This window comes from Centroberyx affinis, unplaced genomic scaffold, assembly GCF_046629955.1.
Source record: "Centroberyx affinis isolate AG114_WGS23_722 - 3 ecotype Tasmania unplaced genomic scaffold, CSIRO-AGI_Caff_v1 ptg000278l_1, whole genome shotgun sequence".
Taxonomy (NCBI): domain Eukaryota; kingdom Metazoa; phylum Chordata; class Actinopteri; order Beryciformes; family Berycidae; genus Centroberyx; species Centroberyx affinis.
The window spans coordinates 214,855-234,573 of NW_027278957.1; the positions used below are offsets into that span (position 1 = coordinate 214,855).

A 19,719-nucleotide genomic window follows, 5' to 3' on the forward strand; every position below is an offset into this window, starting at 1 on the left:
GCTTGGTGTTACAATTATAGGTAAATGTGCAATGATACCTGACATGTTCTTTTATCGTCTTTTGAGATTGCTGAGATCATCCCCACTGATCTAGATGAGATAAAAAATGATTGTATTTGGTATCATCACCAACTGTAGATAACCGATACCACCGTAATCTACGTACCTTGTAAAAATCTGTCTTTGTAAACTGTAAAATAATTTCACATTGGAAATCTGTACATTTTACAAGCTAAAACACAACATGACAATATCATGTATCACATGAGAGGCAACTGTCCTCATCCTTCGACTCACAGACAGATAAAGGGGGTTTGGTAATGCATGGAAATTGTGAGGCCGTGGCAACATTATCATGATTGTTTAAGACAAGATCACATTAAGGGTGTGTTGAGCAGTATAAGGCTGATCTCACAAAACTACAACTATCCTATTGCTCTGAATATTATACATCATCAAATTTTGAATTCAGGTTTAGATCATCTCCATATTTCAAGACTGTTCAAATAGTGGCTCACATGACAGTCAGTTGATATAATCAGTAATTTCCAAAGATAATAATTCATATGAGCAAAATGTACGCAATATATTCTGCACTGTGAGCAATTAACTTATCAAGCCATCAAGGTAGTTTTGTTTGTTTGCAGTCAAATGCATTTAAAAATTCTTGATGAGAAGAAGACATGCCATTTCCTTAGTGTTATCGCAACGCCTGGCCCCACAGCGCAGTAATCAAGGCCAACATCTCTGTGCCATTAAGGCGGTTGTTTCCAAAGCCTCCCTGCTGATAGCTGCGCTCATGCTAGGAGACACCAGGCCGTCCCAGCAGTCTGCATGGCGTCAGGCGACTGGATGGTGCCTCTCTGTTCGCTCCATGCTCTCTAGGTCTGTGAGGCCTGACGCAACTAGGAACCGTTAGCCCCTTTTTTGTCCTATCCTGTCAAGCCTGTGGGCCTCCTGGGCGAGGTATAGTTTTGTGGTAACATCATTATCTCTCATTAACTTCACTCTATATGGGCTTGTTACAGAAAAAGCAGCCTCATTAGGATGTGAGGGTTTTGAAATCTTAGTCAGCAGAAGCCCTTCACTCAAAAGACCATGCTCTGCTTTTGTGTGACTATCTATGTAAATGACAGAGACAGAAGTTTTGGAATAGAGAGAGCAGCGTCGGCCTCTGACCTTGGCAAATTTGTGTAATTATGTCAAAGCTGGGGCCACAGGGCAACCTGTTCTGCATTCTTCACAGGACATGCTGCCCATTAAAGCATTCATTAAACACAGCTTAGCTCAGCGAGTGACCAGGAAATCTGATGGAATTAGTCTCAAGCTGTGTTTCCACTATAGCAGACACACCTGACGGACCGAGTCGGCTGTTTTCTGTTTCCCTGTTCAGCTTGCCGTCCAGTTAGAGAGAAACCAGAGAATACTTCAGACCAAAACATGTGAGACATTAGGCTCTTTGTGTGATGGGTTTGTGATATGTTTAAGTGACTAAATCCACTGTAGTGCAGCATGTGTTCACGATGACCAGATGTTGAGTCTCAGTCGCTGAGCAAAAGAGTGGCCATCTTTCCTCCTCTGACGTAACTGAAGACAAACAATTCATTATCTGATACAGATTCATGTCACAGCTTCTCAATTTATTGACATCAACTAAATTATAAATTATCATGTTCAATTGAGAGACTCTAAGTCGAGTAAAGTCAAAAACATCTACACCATCCGTGTGTGCATACATGCAGACGTATAGTGCAGTACAGGAAAGTGACTTGTTGAAATGTAAAAAAAGAGACAAGTATTCAACAGAATCGCAACAGATGTCTTTATATATATGAATCATTTGAATGTGCTGAGCAATACAGCACATAAGCATACTTAAACAGGCACAGAAATGTTTGTGCTTCAGGAACTAATCTCTATATTTTAGTATTGACAATAAGTTACAATCACAGCATTTTATGAGCTAAAGTGTCTTGAAAAAAATACCTTATGTAACAGAAATGTCTCTGTGTTAGCAAAAGATCCTGAAATCATCCCAGAATGAGGAAAACAAAGCATTTTATAAAACACAATTTAAAAAAATATTTATTTCTATTGGTCACAGCACTTTTTCCTTTAAAGTAGTTTGATTGTGGAGGTGGACTCAAAATAGCTGCAGCAAATATTCACTAATCATTTAGTGGTATTTTCTACAGTACAATTGCAACATGTAATTTTCACTGCTATCTATGATAAGGTATTATAAACAAATCTCCAAATGCTATATCAAAATCCTTCTTTTTTCCACCAATGATGAAGCACCGCTCATGCGTTGTCTTTGATATAAAACCAGATATATATACTCATTGTTTTAAAAGCAGATCTACGGCTGATTCTGTTGTGCTGTCAAGTCTCTATGCGGGTAATTCATCCACACGCTGCCATTAAACATACTCTGACCGCTTCCTGGGGGAAATGTCTGTACTCCTGACCTGGTATCTCCGCTGCAGCACAGGCTGAGCTTCCGTCTGTGAGCACAAGCAAGAGGAGACCAGAAGAAGCCCGGCCACTATGAGAAGAAATCCTCCCACCCAGCCGCAGAACAGGGCATCACCAAACTCCCATCGCGGCACCACATCAGGCACGGTCTCATCAAAGAACTGTAACACTGCTAAATGGGCGACATAGGACACTGGGATCAGACAAAGGACTCCAGCCAGCATCCCCAGCACTCCTCCCGTGACGGTCAGCATCCTCTTGGTCCGATAGCCCCCCTGTCCTTTACAGCTGTTGACCAGGTAAAGTCCCGGTATGGCCAGCAGGATCCCCAGCAGGCCCGTGGCGAGGGAAATGCACATGAAGATGCGGGCCAGCTTGAGGTCGTAGGAGAGGCCCAGCAGACTGTCATAAGATCTACACTCCATGCCCCCGACCTCCTGCACCACGCACGTCTCCCACAAGCCCAGCTCGTAGCTCTCTATGGCCAGCAGCTCAGTGGACATGGTCAGCCACTGTGGCATGATGGTGGTGGCTAGTGCGCACAGCCACGCTCCAACATACACAAACATCCCCAGCAGCTCCAAAGCGCAGGCGCACGTGTCCATGGTTCGCCCCTCTGTGGCCTCCACTCCACGCTCGACAGACCCGCAAGACTTCTCCTGGCTGCACTTCAGATGGAAAGGCTCGCAGCGTCCAGTTGGGACAGAAGCCGCTCAGTACACCTGCTAATTAGAGTTGACCACTCTGGCTCTCGGCGAGGAGCCGTTTCACAAACAGTTCCCACTCAGAGAAGCACACATCCTCTGTGGCAGAGAGGAAAGGCCCTCCCCATTGTGGTCCTCCCGCTCCTCTGCTGTGCCAATGGGCAGAGGAGGCAGAGGCAGAGATGGCCAGCCTTCGACAAGATCACTGTCAAATGCTTCCTCCACAAAAGCGGGCCACGAGGGATGCAATTAAATGCAGACAGGATATTATTTTTATGCAGATTGTTGCAGATATTGGGACTTGGGACTGACCTCACGCCCTGCCCTCTGTTTCTATTCATCCTGTTTCTCCTCTCAGTAGTGACAGGCGATTTCAGTGGGCTTGTACGGATAAACAAACACATTATGACGGATAAACAAACACATTATGATGGGCAAACACAAAAAAAACATGACCAGGTTGTTTACACTATCATTTGCAAATGCCAGGCTGAGCAGACAAAGATAAGCTTCCCATAACCTGGGATGCCAGTTCTGCTCCCGACAGAGAAACTATGAAATTGTCCATTTTTATCTCACTGGAGAGTCCTTGATGTTTAAAACTGAAATGCTTCATTTTACTCACTACTGTCCTCAAGCAGCACAAAGCAGTCATACTGTACTGAGTAAACACACACAGTCTCAAGGCCACTTATGGAGATCTGCAGCCAATGCATTCCATGTATCTATTTTAATTCATTAGAGTTTTTAAGGTAGATGCAGTCTGTTTAATGAATTATGAAGTTTACTCTACTTTATCAGTGCTGATCATTATGTAGGTATGTCTAAATGATAATAATGCATGATGAAATTTGATTCCCGCAAAAATAGCAGGTTATTTAAAGAAACGAAAATGAAAACAGAACAAGGATGTCCGCCAATACTGTTGCTCTCATTTCAGAACCTGATGAAGATCTGTGTGATCAAAACGTTGTTCTGAGCATCTTAATAAATTGCATTTTTGGGGAGCAACAGTGTCCCATCTTCTATTTTCATTTTTGGTCAGTATTGATGTCTGCACCTGATAAAATGGGATATACACATTCTACCTTCTTTTTATTTAAAGAAACAGCATAAGCTTTTACATTCAGGAGTTTGACACAGCTGGTCTCAAAGTCAGGCCTTTCGCTGCATGTGATTGGAAATGATTGGTTGAGAAACAACAGTGCAGCTTATTGTGTGTATGGGCCCCAATATGAACACTATGTAGCCTGTGAGAACTGACAGTAGGAGGCTAAAGATCAAAGCTATGATGTGCGAAAATGTTTCTCAGCCATAAACACACACAGTTGTACGCATCACACACAAACACGCAAACAAAAATGCATACATAAAACCCCCGTCCCGCTGAAGCCCTCCTCCTCTGGGGAACAAAACGCTCAGCTGACCGGACTGATGTCTTCGCAGTGACTCCACGCTGCCTGGCTGTACACGTGCACACACCATACACACACAACCCGCTGCACTGACGTCAGACTGCAACAAAAGGACTGCAACCAGTGGCGTCACCAGGCATCAACCCACCCTACCCCACAAAAAATGGTGGACTGGTACTGCTCTCACACTGCAGGACTCCATCAATTATGACCCCAGATTTTTTAACAAAATTAAACTAAAGGTAATTGCTTATCAAGAGATGACTGCTGTCTTGTGTAACTCTATTAGACATCAGACAAAAACTAGATTGTACATAAACTACATAAATATTTTTTGGATAATCTTATCTTAATCTGGATTTTTACTGTCCCCATGACACAAAATTACCATAACATTATCTACAGGGGGGGGTTTATAGGGCTGTTGATCAATAACTCAATGATTACTTCACCTGGTACTGAGATTTCTGGCTTTCAAAACTCACTTTCAGGTCCGAACTCACTGGGTCTTTCTTGACATGCCTTCTTGTATGTTCTTGTGCGTTGTATGATTCCAAAACAAAAAACACTGAGTACAGAGGACAGAAGAAGTTTAGTTGCCAATCAAAGATACATCGAATGGTGACTTGGCTGACAGGAACAAATGGGAAGCCCCAAGATTCATTGCGAGAATGACGCAACATGTCCAAACAACGCCATATAGGCTAGTACAGAGCCGTACATCTCTAACTTTAAAGATGTATTATCTGTCCTCGAGTTTTTGAGAAGTTCACTCTCTCCAAGAAAACTTGGGAAGACCGTTCTTCACAAGGACCCATATGTCCCCTCTTCCCCCTTTCAAGACGCTTCAAATCTCCTTCACTGTGCCAGAGACTTGTGTAGGAGGACATAAGGCCTATCAATGTTGTTGCAATTCCTGCTGCTCGCCGATAGAGGTCAATAAATGCCCTAGATTATTTAATGTCCCTTTAATTCCACAAATGGTCTAGAACTGAATCTCAAACACATGGTACATATCCTACAAATACCAATCTATAGTCATAGGCCTATAGACATGCAAAAAAAACAAAAAAAAAAACATCTCCCCTCTCCTCCACTTACTCCAATTACTCTCCAAAACTCTCACTCTATCTCACTCTTTGGCTCCTATTTATTCCTTTTCTACCACTGTTCTCTGATATGATCATTCAGTGGCCATAGGAATATTGTCAGGATGCTACAGCTATGATGACCCTTGCACTCCTTACCATTGGTAATTTTGGTGATGTAGGAACTGAAGCTTATTCTACTATTGCTCTCACTGTAAGTCACTGTGGGAAAAGACCATCAGCTAGATGCCTAAAATGTATATTTTAACCTGGTTGCATTGATGGAAGAATAAAGACCCAGACGGTGACATGTTCTTGATAATACAATGGTCTAAGTGTCATCAAACCTTGCACTCTCTGAGAAAACAAGGTACAAGGCACCTTTTGCCTTTTTGTAAAGTACAACAACTCTGTACCTTGTTTTCTGACAATGTAAAGGAGGATAGCTGTCTGTGGAACTTGCCCTCCCTTTAGTTAGAGCATCATGAGCATCACCTCTGGACCAAACAACAGACTGACAAGGCAGGTTTGTCCCTGAAGTATCTATTCAAGACATAAGGTGGCGCTGTTGTACCACTGGAAAAACCCAGCAGTCAACAACAAACCACGAGCAGGTTTTACATTAACAATCATGGCCTAAATGCACTGTATTTTGGGAGGTGGTAGTTGATAGTCTGTATGATTGCCCTTTTTTTAAATAATAAAAATTGTTAGGGATAGTTACCAACTTGTTGGGAAGCCACGCGAATCCACTAAGTAGTTTGAAAGAGCTAAACTAAACATTACTGTTTGTTAGTGTTGTTGTTGCTGTTACTGCTGTTTCTTTTATCGTTGTTGCTCTTGCTGTTGGAAAAGCTGCTAACTGATGGAAAACACAGAAATACTATTAACTTTCTTCAGTACTTTGATGAAACTCAGTCGATTCAGATATAATCTCCTCGCAGCGGCTCTGACACCAGTTCCCCTATTGGACGGAGAGGATCGTTCAGTCGTACGTCCGACCGTTTATGCAAATCTCCCCTGCCCGAATATGGACACGGAGGAATGAAATATGGTGGAGGAGGCGAACATGGAGGACCGAGGACCGTGAGAGCACAGCGATAGTTTTTTGGGAGGAAAAAAGTGGATGTATCTCAAGCGGGATTGTTTCGGCTGCGAAGCTCGGTGGAAGTTTTGTGTTTTTTTGCGCCCACAAGTGCGTTGAGGGAGAGTTTGTAATGCTGTGAAGATCAAGTTTTCGGGGGAAAACAGGGCAGGGGGGTCTGGCTACAACCCCCTCACCATCCCGACGCTATGCCGTGGGTCAGCGGCGGTAAGCGGAGAGAGAGCTCGGAGCTGCCGCTGCCCGCGGGCTGGGAGGAAGCCCGGGACTACGATGGCAGAGTGTTTTTTATCGACCACAACACCCGGCAAACTTCGTGGATTGACCCCAGAGATAGGTAGGCGAAAGGCTTTGTGAGTGTTGGGATATCCCAAAAGTGGGATTAATTCAACAAGTCCCCCCCCCCCCCCCTCTTGTAACTGCCTTCCCCAGGAAGATGCAAGGGCGGTAGGGGGGGACGACGACGAAGACGACAAGTGATGGCAGTTGTGTTTTGTTTTGGCCAGGGCGATATGTTTTCCTCTGGATACTTTAATTTGGTACAACGATGCCACGCGCTGTGGTGGACATTGTAGCCGTGAACGATCAATCAGCTGAGGTTTGGCAGCAAATTGGCCTCCACACCTCTTGAAGAAGTTACCATGCAAACACGGGATGTAAACACCCATGATTACCCACTGTGCACGAGGAAGGCTTGCTTTTTAAATTACTTCTTTTAAGCTGCTGTCTGTCTTTACAGAGACCACAAGTCTGACAAGTTTTATCGCATTGACATGAAATTAGAAAGCAGTGCAGCATTTCGGGTTTGTTATGTTTCAGGGGAGTTGGACAGTACTGCTGAAAATGATCAAAGTAGTTGAATGGCGTGTGATTACTCAGACAATTTTATATTCAAACAGCAGTCAGGTCAGGATCAAACATCCAACCCCTCTAGTGTCACAGAACAACAGACAAGCCCTGTCAGTCCAGGTCACCTGAGTGTCCGGTAATCTCATCGTCCTCTTGATGGGATAGGAAACTTGATGTCTGTAACAAACCTTTTTTATTCAAATTCATCACTAAGGTCAGTACATTTCTGACATCCAATGAGATGAACATTCCTGGTTCACACATCTAATAGAGAGTTGTTATTGTTATTTTGATTCCCATTTCCTTTACATACAGGGACACCCACAAAGATAAATGTATCAAGTAGAGCTCTATAGCCTACTGGATATATTGGTTTTCATCCCAAAATAATACTTAATTTCTTTCATTCGGATTGAGAATAAAGTACACACTGAAAAGTAGGAGTTGCAAGGGAGAGGGCGCATTATAAACTCCAACTCCCAGAAATCCTTGTGAAAATATGTAAGGAATGCTAGTTGGGCCACTGGGAAAGCTGCAAGGATGTGCTTTTGTGGGGACTGGGATTTCACCAACCCAGAAACAGGCTCAATCAGGCATTCAAAGCAGACTTCAGGAGATTACGGGGAATTATAGAGAGTATTTAAACTGTGTTGTATTATGAGAGAGAGGCAGAAGTTCACAATAACCCCACAAAAACAACACTGTCGCTGGAAACACTGGGGTTTAATGAGTCTTAGTATGCATTTCTTTCTCTGTTTGTTTAACTTTGTTTAAAAAGACAGGAGAGTAAGCAGCTCATAACTGCATACTACATACAACTCAGCCAGATTTCTTGTAATCCGTTTCAGCAGAAGGAATGAAGTAGCTGCGTAGAATCTAGATAAGAAAAACCTGATCTACTTGAAGGCCCCCTCCTCCCAACAAGTTGATTAACCATTGTTATTTAAAGCTGATAGGAGTCTCACAAGATCCTCTAGTCATCAGTGTTTGGGGGGGGGGGGACTCAAGGGGGTTTGTGTTTGCATGACTGAAGAATGTTTTCTGTGGTGCTTTTTCAGCCCCTGAAAACAAAATGCAGTACATGCAGGTGCTGCTCACTGGTTTATACAGCTATGGCAGGCTATCTAGCTCAGAGAAATGTATTTGGTCACATTCTGATACTGATTGTCCAAGATTTGTTATGTATTTTGTCACTATATAGCACTAACACTGACTTTTTACTAACATGCAACAGGCAGAAAAAGGTGTCAAGTTAGTTCAGTCAATCATGCTGCTCTTAAATAATCTAGTTCTTTCTTCAGCTACAGGAAAATAGACAATGTTTGCATGCCATTTACACATGACGTGAATGGCAAGAGCCAAAGATTTTCTGAGAGATTAATGTGTTGATACGAATATCAGTTTCCCCTTGTTCTGTTCTCCTCTTAAGGACCGGTTCGACAACTGCTCTCCAAGTTCACCTAAAATCAGAGGCTGGTGATTTGTGGATCATAGTCTGGTATCAAGCGATATTGTAGGCCATTATCATGAGTTACAGGTTAAAAGTGCGTCTGACGATTTATTACATGGGATAATGCAAAGATGGCTAGTTAAACTAGGCACACTAAAAGACTTTGGAAATCCTAAATGATTGTGACCAGATTCCTCCTGTGTTGCAGTGCAGATTTGGCACAGGGAGTCAGAAAAATTAACTGAGGCCCTTTATAATGTGGTAAGGTTTGGGCCGAGAGCAGTGATACCTGAAAACTTACACTCATTCCAGTCAGTCAGCGGTGAAAAGATCCGCCTAGCAGCAACGGTGATGAAAATTGTATGTAACATCACGGTTATTATGGCGATATTATTAGTATTCGTTTTTATGGGCAGCTTAGTCAGGCCAGACAGATATATCGGACACTGATATTAACGGCTGACAGTAGCCTAAATTTGTATATGGGCTTAATATTAGCAGAAGTTGAGAGATTCAAAATAAATAAGGATTGTTCAAATGGAAAACATCAGCTCTCAGAACCTCTTGTCATCCCAGTTTTTCCTAAAAAGCTGAATTTGAGTGAGCAGTGCAGGGAAATGGCATGCTGTGATTACAAAAATCTTTTTCAGGAAATGGGAATTTTATCTTGCAAATATACATATATCAAATAGTGCTTTATTGGTCAGACCTCGGTAGTTTATAGTGGAGAGTAATGTGACAGATGTGTGGGTGGGGTGGGGGTGGGGGGTGGGGTGCGGGGTGGGGGGGAGTGACAACATAGGTCACAAGCCACGATCAAACACACAACATGAGTAAGATATGATCAATGTCTGAAGCCAGAGGTCTCATAAGCTCCTCTTGAACTCCTGACGCTCAAAGCAAAAGCATAGTGAAACTGTACTGAAACTTCTGAAAAGACCCGCAGACCCGTGTTTAGCCCTGAATCGTCTGATGTCTATCGGCCTCAAGTCCGCTGACCCGCAGAAATCCCTGTCAGCGATGAATTATAACCCGCAAAACACAAGAGTCATTCAGCTGAAACATAATGGGCAGTGATGATCATGATGCGCTGTAACCGAGTTGTCTGCCAGCCAAGGTTCAGCTGTGAGACCTCTGCTGCGTCGGACCTCTGCAGCGCCTGCTGCCAGCAAGCCGGCCGGCAGCAGGAGCTCCGGACAGAGTCGCTCTGGTTAGATGACGGCTTGTAGTGAAAAATTAGATCAGTGTGTGAATGCACCGCACACACACCTGGGAAACCTGTGGAGCATCTCTGGGCACATAGCTTGCTCTAAGCAGAGTCTTGTTACTGTTGACTCTTTAAAAACAAGGGCAGACTCTTGTTTTTAGTTTGGTATGATACCACACCGCACAAACCCCTGCTCTTTATTTGATGATGAAGCCGTGCCCTTTTTAACCCTTCCATTTTGAGTAACCTCAGGTATTGACGGAGGATTTGTAAATTTGTGCAAATCCAGTTCTTTATTAGGCAGCCATGCCATGTTATGTATGTAAGCTTGGGTATTGATTGGCTTTGTTTATGGTTGTAATGATGATGTTTGCAGAATCATTTTAATACAGCTACATCATGGTCAGGTAAAGAAGTTGGACTAAGCAAACGAATGAATTCCCTGGCGTTGTGTCACTGATGTGCAGCACATATTGGAGCTCATGTCTTAAAGGACGGTGGATACCTTGAGCAGCTCTGGGGCCCGACCCCGCCAGCTCCTGCAGATAAGCTGAGCAGTCTTCTGGGGCTTTTTTGTTGCTGTGGAATGAGCGTTATGTCAGGCATGCCTACACTAATGCCCAGGGGCTCTGCTTGCTAGCGGCCCCAGACAAAGCAGCAGAACAGAGGCAGTTCCCACGTGTCTGCCTCCTCCTCTCCATCCTGGGCCCTGTAGGCCTCCTTTATTAGCTCTGTTATGCAACAGCCACGGCCGGCCTGCCGCTTCGCAAAGGGAGGCCTTTATACTTGGTCACAAAGCACACCAAATTCAATTATTCTGGAAAGGGTGAGCTGTGTTTCCAGCGCCGAAAGGTTATTCACATGCGCTGAACCCCGCTGCTATTTTGCTTCCCCCAGTGTTTTCATTATGATGGCTCTTTTTTGTCTTTTGGTGGGGGGAGGTGACGAACATGCCATTGTTTCATCCGGTGTCATTTTGCCTGTGTGTTTTCTGTGTTCTTTTTCACGCACAGACAATGTGTTTGCCTTTAGCTTTCACTCTAGTCCTTGTTCTGGAAGTTCAGTCTTCTTCAGCAATTAGTGGTGGCCCACTGAAAGCCGTCTGCAGGCAGCCTACATTTTAACACCAGGCTACCTTGCCTACCTTGTTGTATAGTTTTCAGAGGGCAAAAAAAATCAACTGAGTACCTTTTGTATTTTAATGAATTACACCAACAAAAAACAAGTAGCCTACATTTTTTTTTTAGATATTTAAAGATATTGGATATTGCTTTGCACCAATTCTGAGGCTCTGTGTGTGTGTGTGTGTGTGTGTGTGTGTGTTTGTGTGTTGATGGTCTTTAACTATGTTACATAAAACTACAGTAAGCCAAGAGGTTTAGCATGCTCATTTGCTCATTCGTAATGTGTATTATGTGAAGAATGCTACCTAAACAGGACATGCCAAACTCACTGGACCAATTTAGAGCTGTGGATCGCCATTGTTTTTTTGTTGGGTTTTTTTTCTTCTCATATCTGCACAATCCTTATTCAGACAAGGAGGAAAGATTCAGTAATCTATAATTAACTGTATTTGTAATCCGCATAAAGGATGCGATTAAACGTAGCCTCTATGTTTCTCTCATCTACACTATAGCTTGTCATACTTTGTCTATTTTTGTGCATATGTATGTTGACCGTTATGTTCTACTTTTTGGAAATTGAAAAATACCTGCACACTGCACTGATCTCATGAACTTCAATGTCTTTTTCATTAGTCTGGGATCTGTGTGAACTTGGATGTGCGTGCCTTCAGTGACTTCTACTTTTTGGAAGTCCCATGGCGGTTACAGCAGTTTTATCATCAGTTTTTCCCGTCTGCTGTCACAGTCGAGCCCACTCTGACACTCTGACACTCTGCTCCGCTGCCAGTAAGACGGGCCCTTCCCATGTGTCCAGACACCATCTAAATGTGTACTGAGACAGAGATGTCAGATGCTATCTACTTATAGTAGACCTATTTCCATAAGATTCTGGACATAATGGGAGGAGTGGGTGTCTGTCTGTCTGCTGTGGCCAGCTGCTTTAGGCCTTGCTCTGAAATGCAGCACCAGTCCCTCAGAGAGGGTGGACATAAATGACATTCCTCCCAAAGTTGTTTTCACGTTTCTTTTTTAACTTAGACTGGAATTTTTAGACCGACACTTGTGGCCTTTTTTTTTTACTGAGGCTGTCTGTTAGCCCCTTCTAGAGAAGCGCCAGCAGAGGAGTGGTATGAGAATGAAAGCAGGTGTTATTTGTGGTGCATATTAGAGTTAAAACGGGAACATATAGAATTTTCTGTTATCGCCTCATGTCCATCTATGACATTGTGTTTGTGTCATCACATTTGTTGTTTTTCTGGTCACATATGCAATGCTTGTCATCCAGAGGTCAAGCCTCAATTCTTATTTCTAGACCTCAACAGTTGGCTCACTGAGATGATAAAAGGCTCATACTTTCAGTGGTGTGGACAAGTTTGTTGTTGCAGTTTCTTTTCTGGTGTCTGATTTGCTCCTGCTTTATTGAATACTGCCCTTAAAGGTTTATGCTGTGGTTGTGTTTTGACTCTCCAGACTCAGTTTGTTTCAGCAGACTACTGTTTGGTTAAGTCAGACATCACAGTGAAACATGTCCCATATGAACTCCCACACTGGGGAGACCGCACTTTGCTATGGCGACAACTTGTCTAAATGAACACAGTTGGTGGAATAATGAACTAAATGTGGTTAAATTCAATCTGACCTGATTGTATGAAAGACGGCAGCGGCAAGAGCGCCTTTCAATTTTATTAGCTGCCTGAAAACATGTGGCAATCAAGTCTAAGAGCGGTTGGTGCGCTCATTGTGGTCAAGCTGGAGAATAGTAACCCAAATCCAAAGCATTAAAACACCGCCTCTTGGGTTCCATAATTAAATGTAACAAGGAATATTATTTTTAGGGGAGCATTGGGGGAATGCAGAGGCCGTTGTTTGGCGCATCTTAATTTGCAGTAGGAATGCTGCTCTGGCTTTTGTTGTAGATGAGGACCAAAGCCTGAGGAGCTGCGGGGATGGCCAGACGAGGTCCAGTAGCCCAGACTCCAGTTTCACATGCCTTTCCCATGTAGCACCCCGTCGCCAGGCAAAGGGGGCTGCTGCAGATAGAAATATCCTCTGGGACAACCAAAGACAGCACAGATTACTCTAGAATTAGCAAATGTCTTTGACAACTAAATATATTTTGCTGCTAAGTTGTCGGACGCTACCAGGCCCTGAAGCAAGTCGTTCCCATTCCACTCACAGCTGAAAATGTTTGTCATTCTGTTACTCTTTCTCATTTTCTATTTCAGCTAAGATTGTAGGCTTAATGTGGGCCTGTGCCTAGGATCCTAGAGAGTGTAAAATTTTTAGAACAATGCTATGACCCATATTAATAACCTCTTTCTTTTGCTGTTGGTGGTATTTCTGAGCAGCTTAAAACCATTAGGCCTCTCCTATTGGCAGTAATGTCTCACTGGGTGACAGACAGTCTGCAGTGTATTAAAGCAACAAGTACAGAACCTGTACAGACCCATGGTGGCTCCAATGCAGACTACTGCACATGTGGTCCTGCATGATTCTTTTGTTTTTTTGAGTGATGCACTGAATTCTGTATGTTTAGTTTCGTATAAATGACAGTTAATGGATGCTCTAAAAGTGCATACACTTTAACTTGGTGGATATCCATAGTAGCTAAAATACCCAAGGCCAAATTTTTTTTTGTGGTCATTTGGGACGAGGTGTCAAGGGTTTGAGAGCTACATGGGTAGGCTTTCTAAATTCTTCATCTCTACTCTACTCTCTAAAATTGGCTTGTTTTTGAATTGTGTAGAATAGGTTATAGGTTATAATGAGGTGTCAGTTGATCTGGTTCTGTGAGAGCTGGAGAAACGAGAAAGAATTTTATTTTACAAATTTTGTTGGAATAAATGTTCCAATGCATCACACATATGCATGTGTGTATATGTTTATCTAGGTCTGTAGCATTGTATTGTACAGTGTCAGGAATTTCAGTGTATTGCACCACTTAACCATTACTGCCTAGCAATTTTAGGAAAAAATAAAGGCGCTATATTGGCTGGCTAGCTAGCTAGATGTAGGCTAGGTTACATTGTCACTTAACTTCACCTCCTTAGCTTTAGTGATATAGTGTCTGAGCAGCGCAGGCCACTAAAAGAGAAACAAAATAATGGAAAAAAACATGAAAGCATTTACACTCACTTGCCCACAGCAGTTGCCACATTGATAAACACTGATGAAGTTTTGCTATTCCCCTGACTGTCTGACTGACACAGATGGACTCTGCCGCCGTGGAAAAAAGAGACCCAGGCCTTAAGAAGGATGTGTCACACATTTTGTACTATTACTCTTTGGATTGGTTATTGATACAATTTAAAAGGTCCCATGTGGTAGTCCAGAAAAAATGTTGATATCCTAAATACGTTTGTACAAGTTTACCATATTTTTCGTAGTGCTCCTCTGAATATATGGGTCATATCATATCAGAGTGCTTCTCTCTTGCTCTGTGCTATGCAGTCTCTTCTGTATGAGCATGCTGTGCTGTCTGGCGGTTACAAAGTCTCCCAAGACCAAGACATGACTTGGCAAAACAGAGGCTGCTGTCACAAGACTGCGTAACAAACTAAACATTCAGATATTCTCTGATTCAGATCTGTGAGAGTGGACGTTTTTTTTTCCCACTCTCTCTCTGGGGGAAAGGAGGGCAGTTCAGCACTAAACTTCCTCTACTCCCCACTGACTTTCCAAAGCCTCTTGTGTTGTTGCCCTCTGTTTTCATGGCTGCTGTGACCCACTCCAAAATATATGGGATCCAAGCACCTATTCTCCTTATGGCTTCATTTTCTTTCCTAATAATCCTAATTGTTGCTTCTGATTTTTCTTGCTTGAGTTTCTTCTTAAACCATTATGTACAGCAAACACAGGAAGATTGTTCTGTCTGAATGTTCTGTAAGTATTTACAAGTCCAGTTAGTGTTTACCTTTCACAAACACTTTAAGCAGGAGCAGGTGAGGAGTGTGCTTGTGTTTGCATTGTCCTTGTGTTTGCCTACATGCATATGGCTCGTATAAGATTACACTCCACGTGCTTAGTGCAGTAACTCTGTAGTACACTTGTACAGTTAGTTAAAAAGTGGCTACATGTTTAACTCTGCATGTGTCTCTATCAAAACAAACTACAAGGGACAAGCACATGCACGTCCTCGTTGTTGATTGAAAATGTGACATTTGACCTGAATCTCTGGAGTTGTGGTTGTAGGCCTGGAGCCGAAGCCTTGGCATACATAATAAAGGAGGGGTGTAATGATAGCTCTTTGGGGTAAAGTTTGATTTGTATTCTGTGTGATATTTGTTGTTATCAGCGCACTGTATAGTAAGCATTTAGGATTATGCAGGGCTTTGTCACAACAGCCACTCAGCTCTCTGTCGCCTACAAGACTGACATGCACTCATTTTTTGTGCAAGGTGCACATCACCCACACAGACTGCCTCTGAACCTGTAAGGTTACTCAAAACTGCAAAACGCAGAGGGAGTTCATTGAACTTAAAGGCATTGTTTATGAATTTTAGTTTAGTTTAAGAAGATATCATCAGAATAAATCATCAGTGGTAGCACACACTGATGAAGACACTAAGCTAAAAATGGTGGCTAATATGTTTTTAGATTTCCTTGTTGGTATGCCACCCTCATAAAGGCATTTTAAATTTTTTGATAGAGGTAGAGTGCCTTTGTTTTTCCTTTTTCATGATTTTGAAATCATCAGCATGTGTTGGCAATGCTAGAGCAAGTCAATTGGTCTGAAAACCATTTCTCTGAAACAAAAGGAAGTAAGGTATTGTGAACTTGGCTTATACACTGGCTGTATAAAGTGTGCAGGGAGAGAGCAGAGTCTCTGTGTCTCTCTCCTCTGGAATGTGGCGGAGATGCCTCAGCTACTCTCTCTGGCAGTCCCTTCATTGTATGCATACCTATCCAGGACGAGGCCTCATGCACTGTCTGCATTGTGGGCATACTGTGGTGGAAGGGGTCACTGTCCCAGGACCTTTTGTCTAGGCAGCTACTATATGCATTACTGTCATCAAAACATTTAGATTATGGAAACCTACTGGTTCACAACTCATCAATGTTTGGGAATTTCCTATAATCATTCATTTCAGAGCCTGAGGGACAGCCAGGGTTTTGACATTCAGATTTTAACTGCTTGTGTGAAAGAGGAGATCAGCATAGTTAAGCAGTAAGTTGTCTAAGTTATGTATCAGCCATGTATGAGCTTAATTTAATTAACCCTACACTATCATGGTCACTGGTATAGCCTGCCACAGCTAATGGTGCCAGGGACCAAAGCATAAGGGGCCAACATCATCATTGTTGCCATGATTGTAATCACTGCAAATTCAAGCTTTAAAAATATTGTTAAGAAACTTGTTTCATCAATTTATGAAACTCTCCTATCTGTCAGTATGACTGTGAATCTCAGTGTCAGAGGTGAGAGACCAAGATTTGGTAATGCTCTCCAGTGAAATGCATGGGTTGAATGTCAGCTTCCTGTCAAATAAATGACAGGTGTGCAAGCCCAATTTTCATACTAGTTTTAAGACGGGCACTGCAGTGCAATGAGACGTATTGTATGGTTCATAATTTTTCATCCCTCAAAGCAAAACAAACTGACCAAAAGAAAGTTATGACAGTTTTGTTGCGTTATTTATTTATTAAGATATTTTGTGTCATTTGTTAAGAGGAATAAAACATAAGGCTTGCCTACTACAGCATTAGGTTAGTTCCTTTGCGCATCCAGTTTTTTCAGACTTGATGATTCTATAAACTGTCAGGAAACTGAATGGTAGGTTTCAAAATGTAAGATAAATAATGCATTTATCTTACATTATTTAGTCATTTTATCTCTCTGTTACAGAGATCCGCTTGTCCATTTGTCCGGCTAACTAGATGTGAGATTGTTCTGACTGGTGTGACTGAGTTTAAATTGAAACAGACTTTTGCTGGAATATGAGCACATGAGTTTAGATTGATTTACTAAAGAAGTCACAGCCAGTGTGTTGTGACATTTTTAAAACTGTAGGTCAGCGTGTCCAGAGATAGTTCAGTGGTTAAATCCTCTGTGAGCTGCACAGATTCCCCCACTGGCCTAGGAGTGAATCCCTGAAAGTGAGTGGACTGCCTGCTCTCCTTTAAAACAACAACTATAGGTTGGTACGTGTGATTTTGCATCGAAAAGTCCCCACGCTATACCCTGGTTTATAATTCTTCTTCTACCTCCTTTTTTCTTTGTGAATAAAGAAGTTTGTCCTGTGACACTCAGCCATTAGCACCACTTGTTAATGTAAATGTCAAAACTCCTTTCAAGTCAGGCTTCACTAATGAGGTTTTTAGTAGGTGGAATCACTTGTGGAAGTCTCCAGTCATTAATTCAGAATTCAGTAAGTCTGCATCGCCAAGTCTAAGACTTTGTCACCTTCTCCACTTCTCTTCAGTGGCCCACAGAGCTATCGAAGGTTTGGTTTTCCACTCATCTGAACTGATCTGCTCCTTTTCCATGGAGCTCTGGACTGAACGTTTGTAAATATGTAAACCTGCCAATAGACAACAAAGGAAGAATTCCTTCTAGCCAATAGGAGCTCTGGATTAGCATGATGAATATGCTGCATCTCTATTCTTCAACGTGTTTTATTTATTGGATTTGTATCTATATCCCTTTATCCCTTTTTTACAGCTTCAGTGTTTTTTGTTTTTTTTATCAAGAATGGCTAAAGTTCTTTGGGGGTGGGAGGCACAAAAAAAACATTAAAATAAAAAAAGATCAATCACATTATTGACTACTGCAATTTCCAAGTCGTAAGAAGCTACTGTTTTTGTAGGAGGGAAAGTGTTTCAGATGACTTAAGGTATTCTTATGATGTGAAGAAACTAGAGCTGCAACGATTAATCGATTAATCGATTAGTTGTCAACTATTAAATTAATCGCCAACTATTTTGATAATCGATTAATCGGTTTGAGTAATTTTTAAAGAAAAATAAGTCAAAATTCTCTGATTCCAGCTTCTTAAATGTGAATATTTTCTGGTTTCTTCACTCCTCTATGACAGTAAACTGAATATCTTTGGGTTGTGGACAAAACAAGACATTTGAGGACGTCATCTTGGGCTTTGGGAAACACTGATCAACATTTTTCACCATTTTCTGACACTTTATAGACCAAACAACTAATCGATTAATCAAGAAAATAATCGACAGATTAATTGACAATGAAAATAATCGTTAGTTGCAGCCCTAGAAGAAACTCTGGCCTGCAACGTGTGTGTCAGAGAAAATCTTTCATTTTAATCAAACCAAGCAAAGCCTAAACATTAGCATCTCATTTTCTACCCAGTGAGGCAGTCGAGTATGAAAGAAATTAGTGGAAGAGGGGATCAACCAGCAAAGATGGTTCATAGTCTGTCATAGAAATGCATAAATATTTGTTTGTATTAATCATTTAAGAACACGGTAACTTCTTTAAATGTTTTTGAAAAACAAAAACCATGGTATCATGAAGCATTTATGTGTATTCCTTGGTATTACTGTTGCAGTAAATGGTCTAAATCCTTGCAGGATCACCAAACCCCTGACGTTCGCCGACTGCGTTGGAGATGAACTGCCTCTAGGGTGGGAGGTGGTTTACGACCAGCAGGTGGGAGTTTACTACATCGACCACATCAACAGTGAGTACATCCCCTTCCTCTCTAACCCCAATGTTGTGTGAAAACAAAATCTCTATGAATGGTATGAATCGTCCAGCTCATGGCATGAACAAGGATACTGAATAACATACATGTAGCCTAATCAATGGAGGTGTCAGCCTTGTCGGTCTTGCCCAATCCAAGAATGGATGGAAGCTCTGGAATTTGTTTGCTCTCTGACCGATTTGCCTGTTTTGGCCTTGCGTAATTTCTTTTTGACAAAATCTTTTGATACAGTGAGCCGCAGTTAAACCGAGCAGCAACCAGATCAGACTCTGACTCACCACATCGTCTTATATCCTATATGGAGACGACTCAGCATTGTTTTCTTCACTGTTGTTTTACAAGTTAGTAGATATTGATTGTCAGGTTGAGAGGAGAAAGAGATTGATAAATTAAATTCAGTGCTAATAGTAGATTATCTCAGAGTTACACTGGCTATTTGGAATGGAGAGCTCTTGACTTGGATCACATTTGATCATTGTGAGCAGCACAACATTTATCCATGACTTTGGAAAACATTTATTTGTAAAAAGGAAGTGTGGAGGGAAGGGGTCCAGCATACCGGCTCCATACATCCTGTGCCCTTGGTCTTCTCAGACATGATCTCATGAACTGAGCAGCTTTTACACATG

The 19,719-nt window shown here is 42.2% G+C and overlaps 2 protein-coding genes across 3 annotated transcripts in view; one reads left to right on the forward strand and one right to left on the reverse strand.

Annotated features, from left to right (window-relative positions):
* Positions 1-1,678: 1,678 nt before the first annotated feature.
* On the reverse strand, positions 1,679-3,298 carry LOC139638882 (putative claudin-24). Its single transcript, XM_071512914.1, has one exon. The coding sequence runs from the start codon at positions 3,081-3,083 to the stop codon at positions 2,424-2,426; it is 660 nt and encodes a 219-aa protein (XP_071369015.1). The 5' UTR covers positions 3,084-3,298; the 3' UTR covers positions 1,679-2,423.
* Positions 3,299-6,748: 3,450 nt separating this feature from the next.
* The window catches only part of wwc3 (WWC family member 3), a 30,753-nt gene continuing 17,782 nt past the window's right edge, over positions 6,749-19,719 (forward strand). For both annotated transcript variants that reach the window (XM_071512717.1, XM_071512725.1), the window contains exons 1-2: positions 6,749-7,124; positions 18,957-19,066. In XM_071512717.1, coding sequence (XP_071368818.1) covers positions 6,979-7,124; positions 18,957-19,066 — 256 coding nt within the window. In that variant the 5' untranslated portion in view covers positions 6,749-6,978. The remainder of the gene's footprint in view (positions 7,125-18,956; positions 19,067-19,719) is intronic.

Excerpts from the sequence above, each read along its gene's own strand:
- LOC139638882 (XM_071512914.1), bottom strand. The coding sequence starts at position 3,083 with ATGGACACGTGCGCCTGCGCTTTGGAGCTGCTGGGGATGTTTGTGTAT.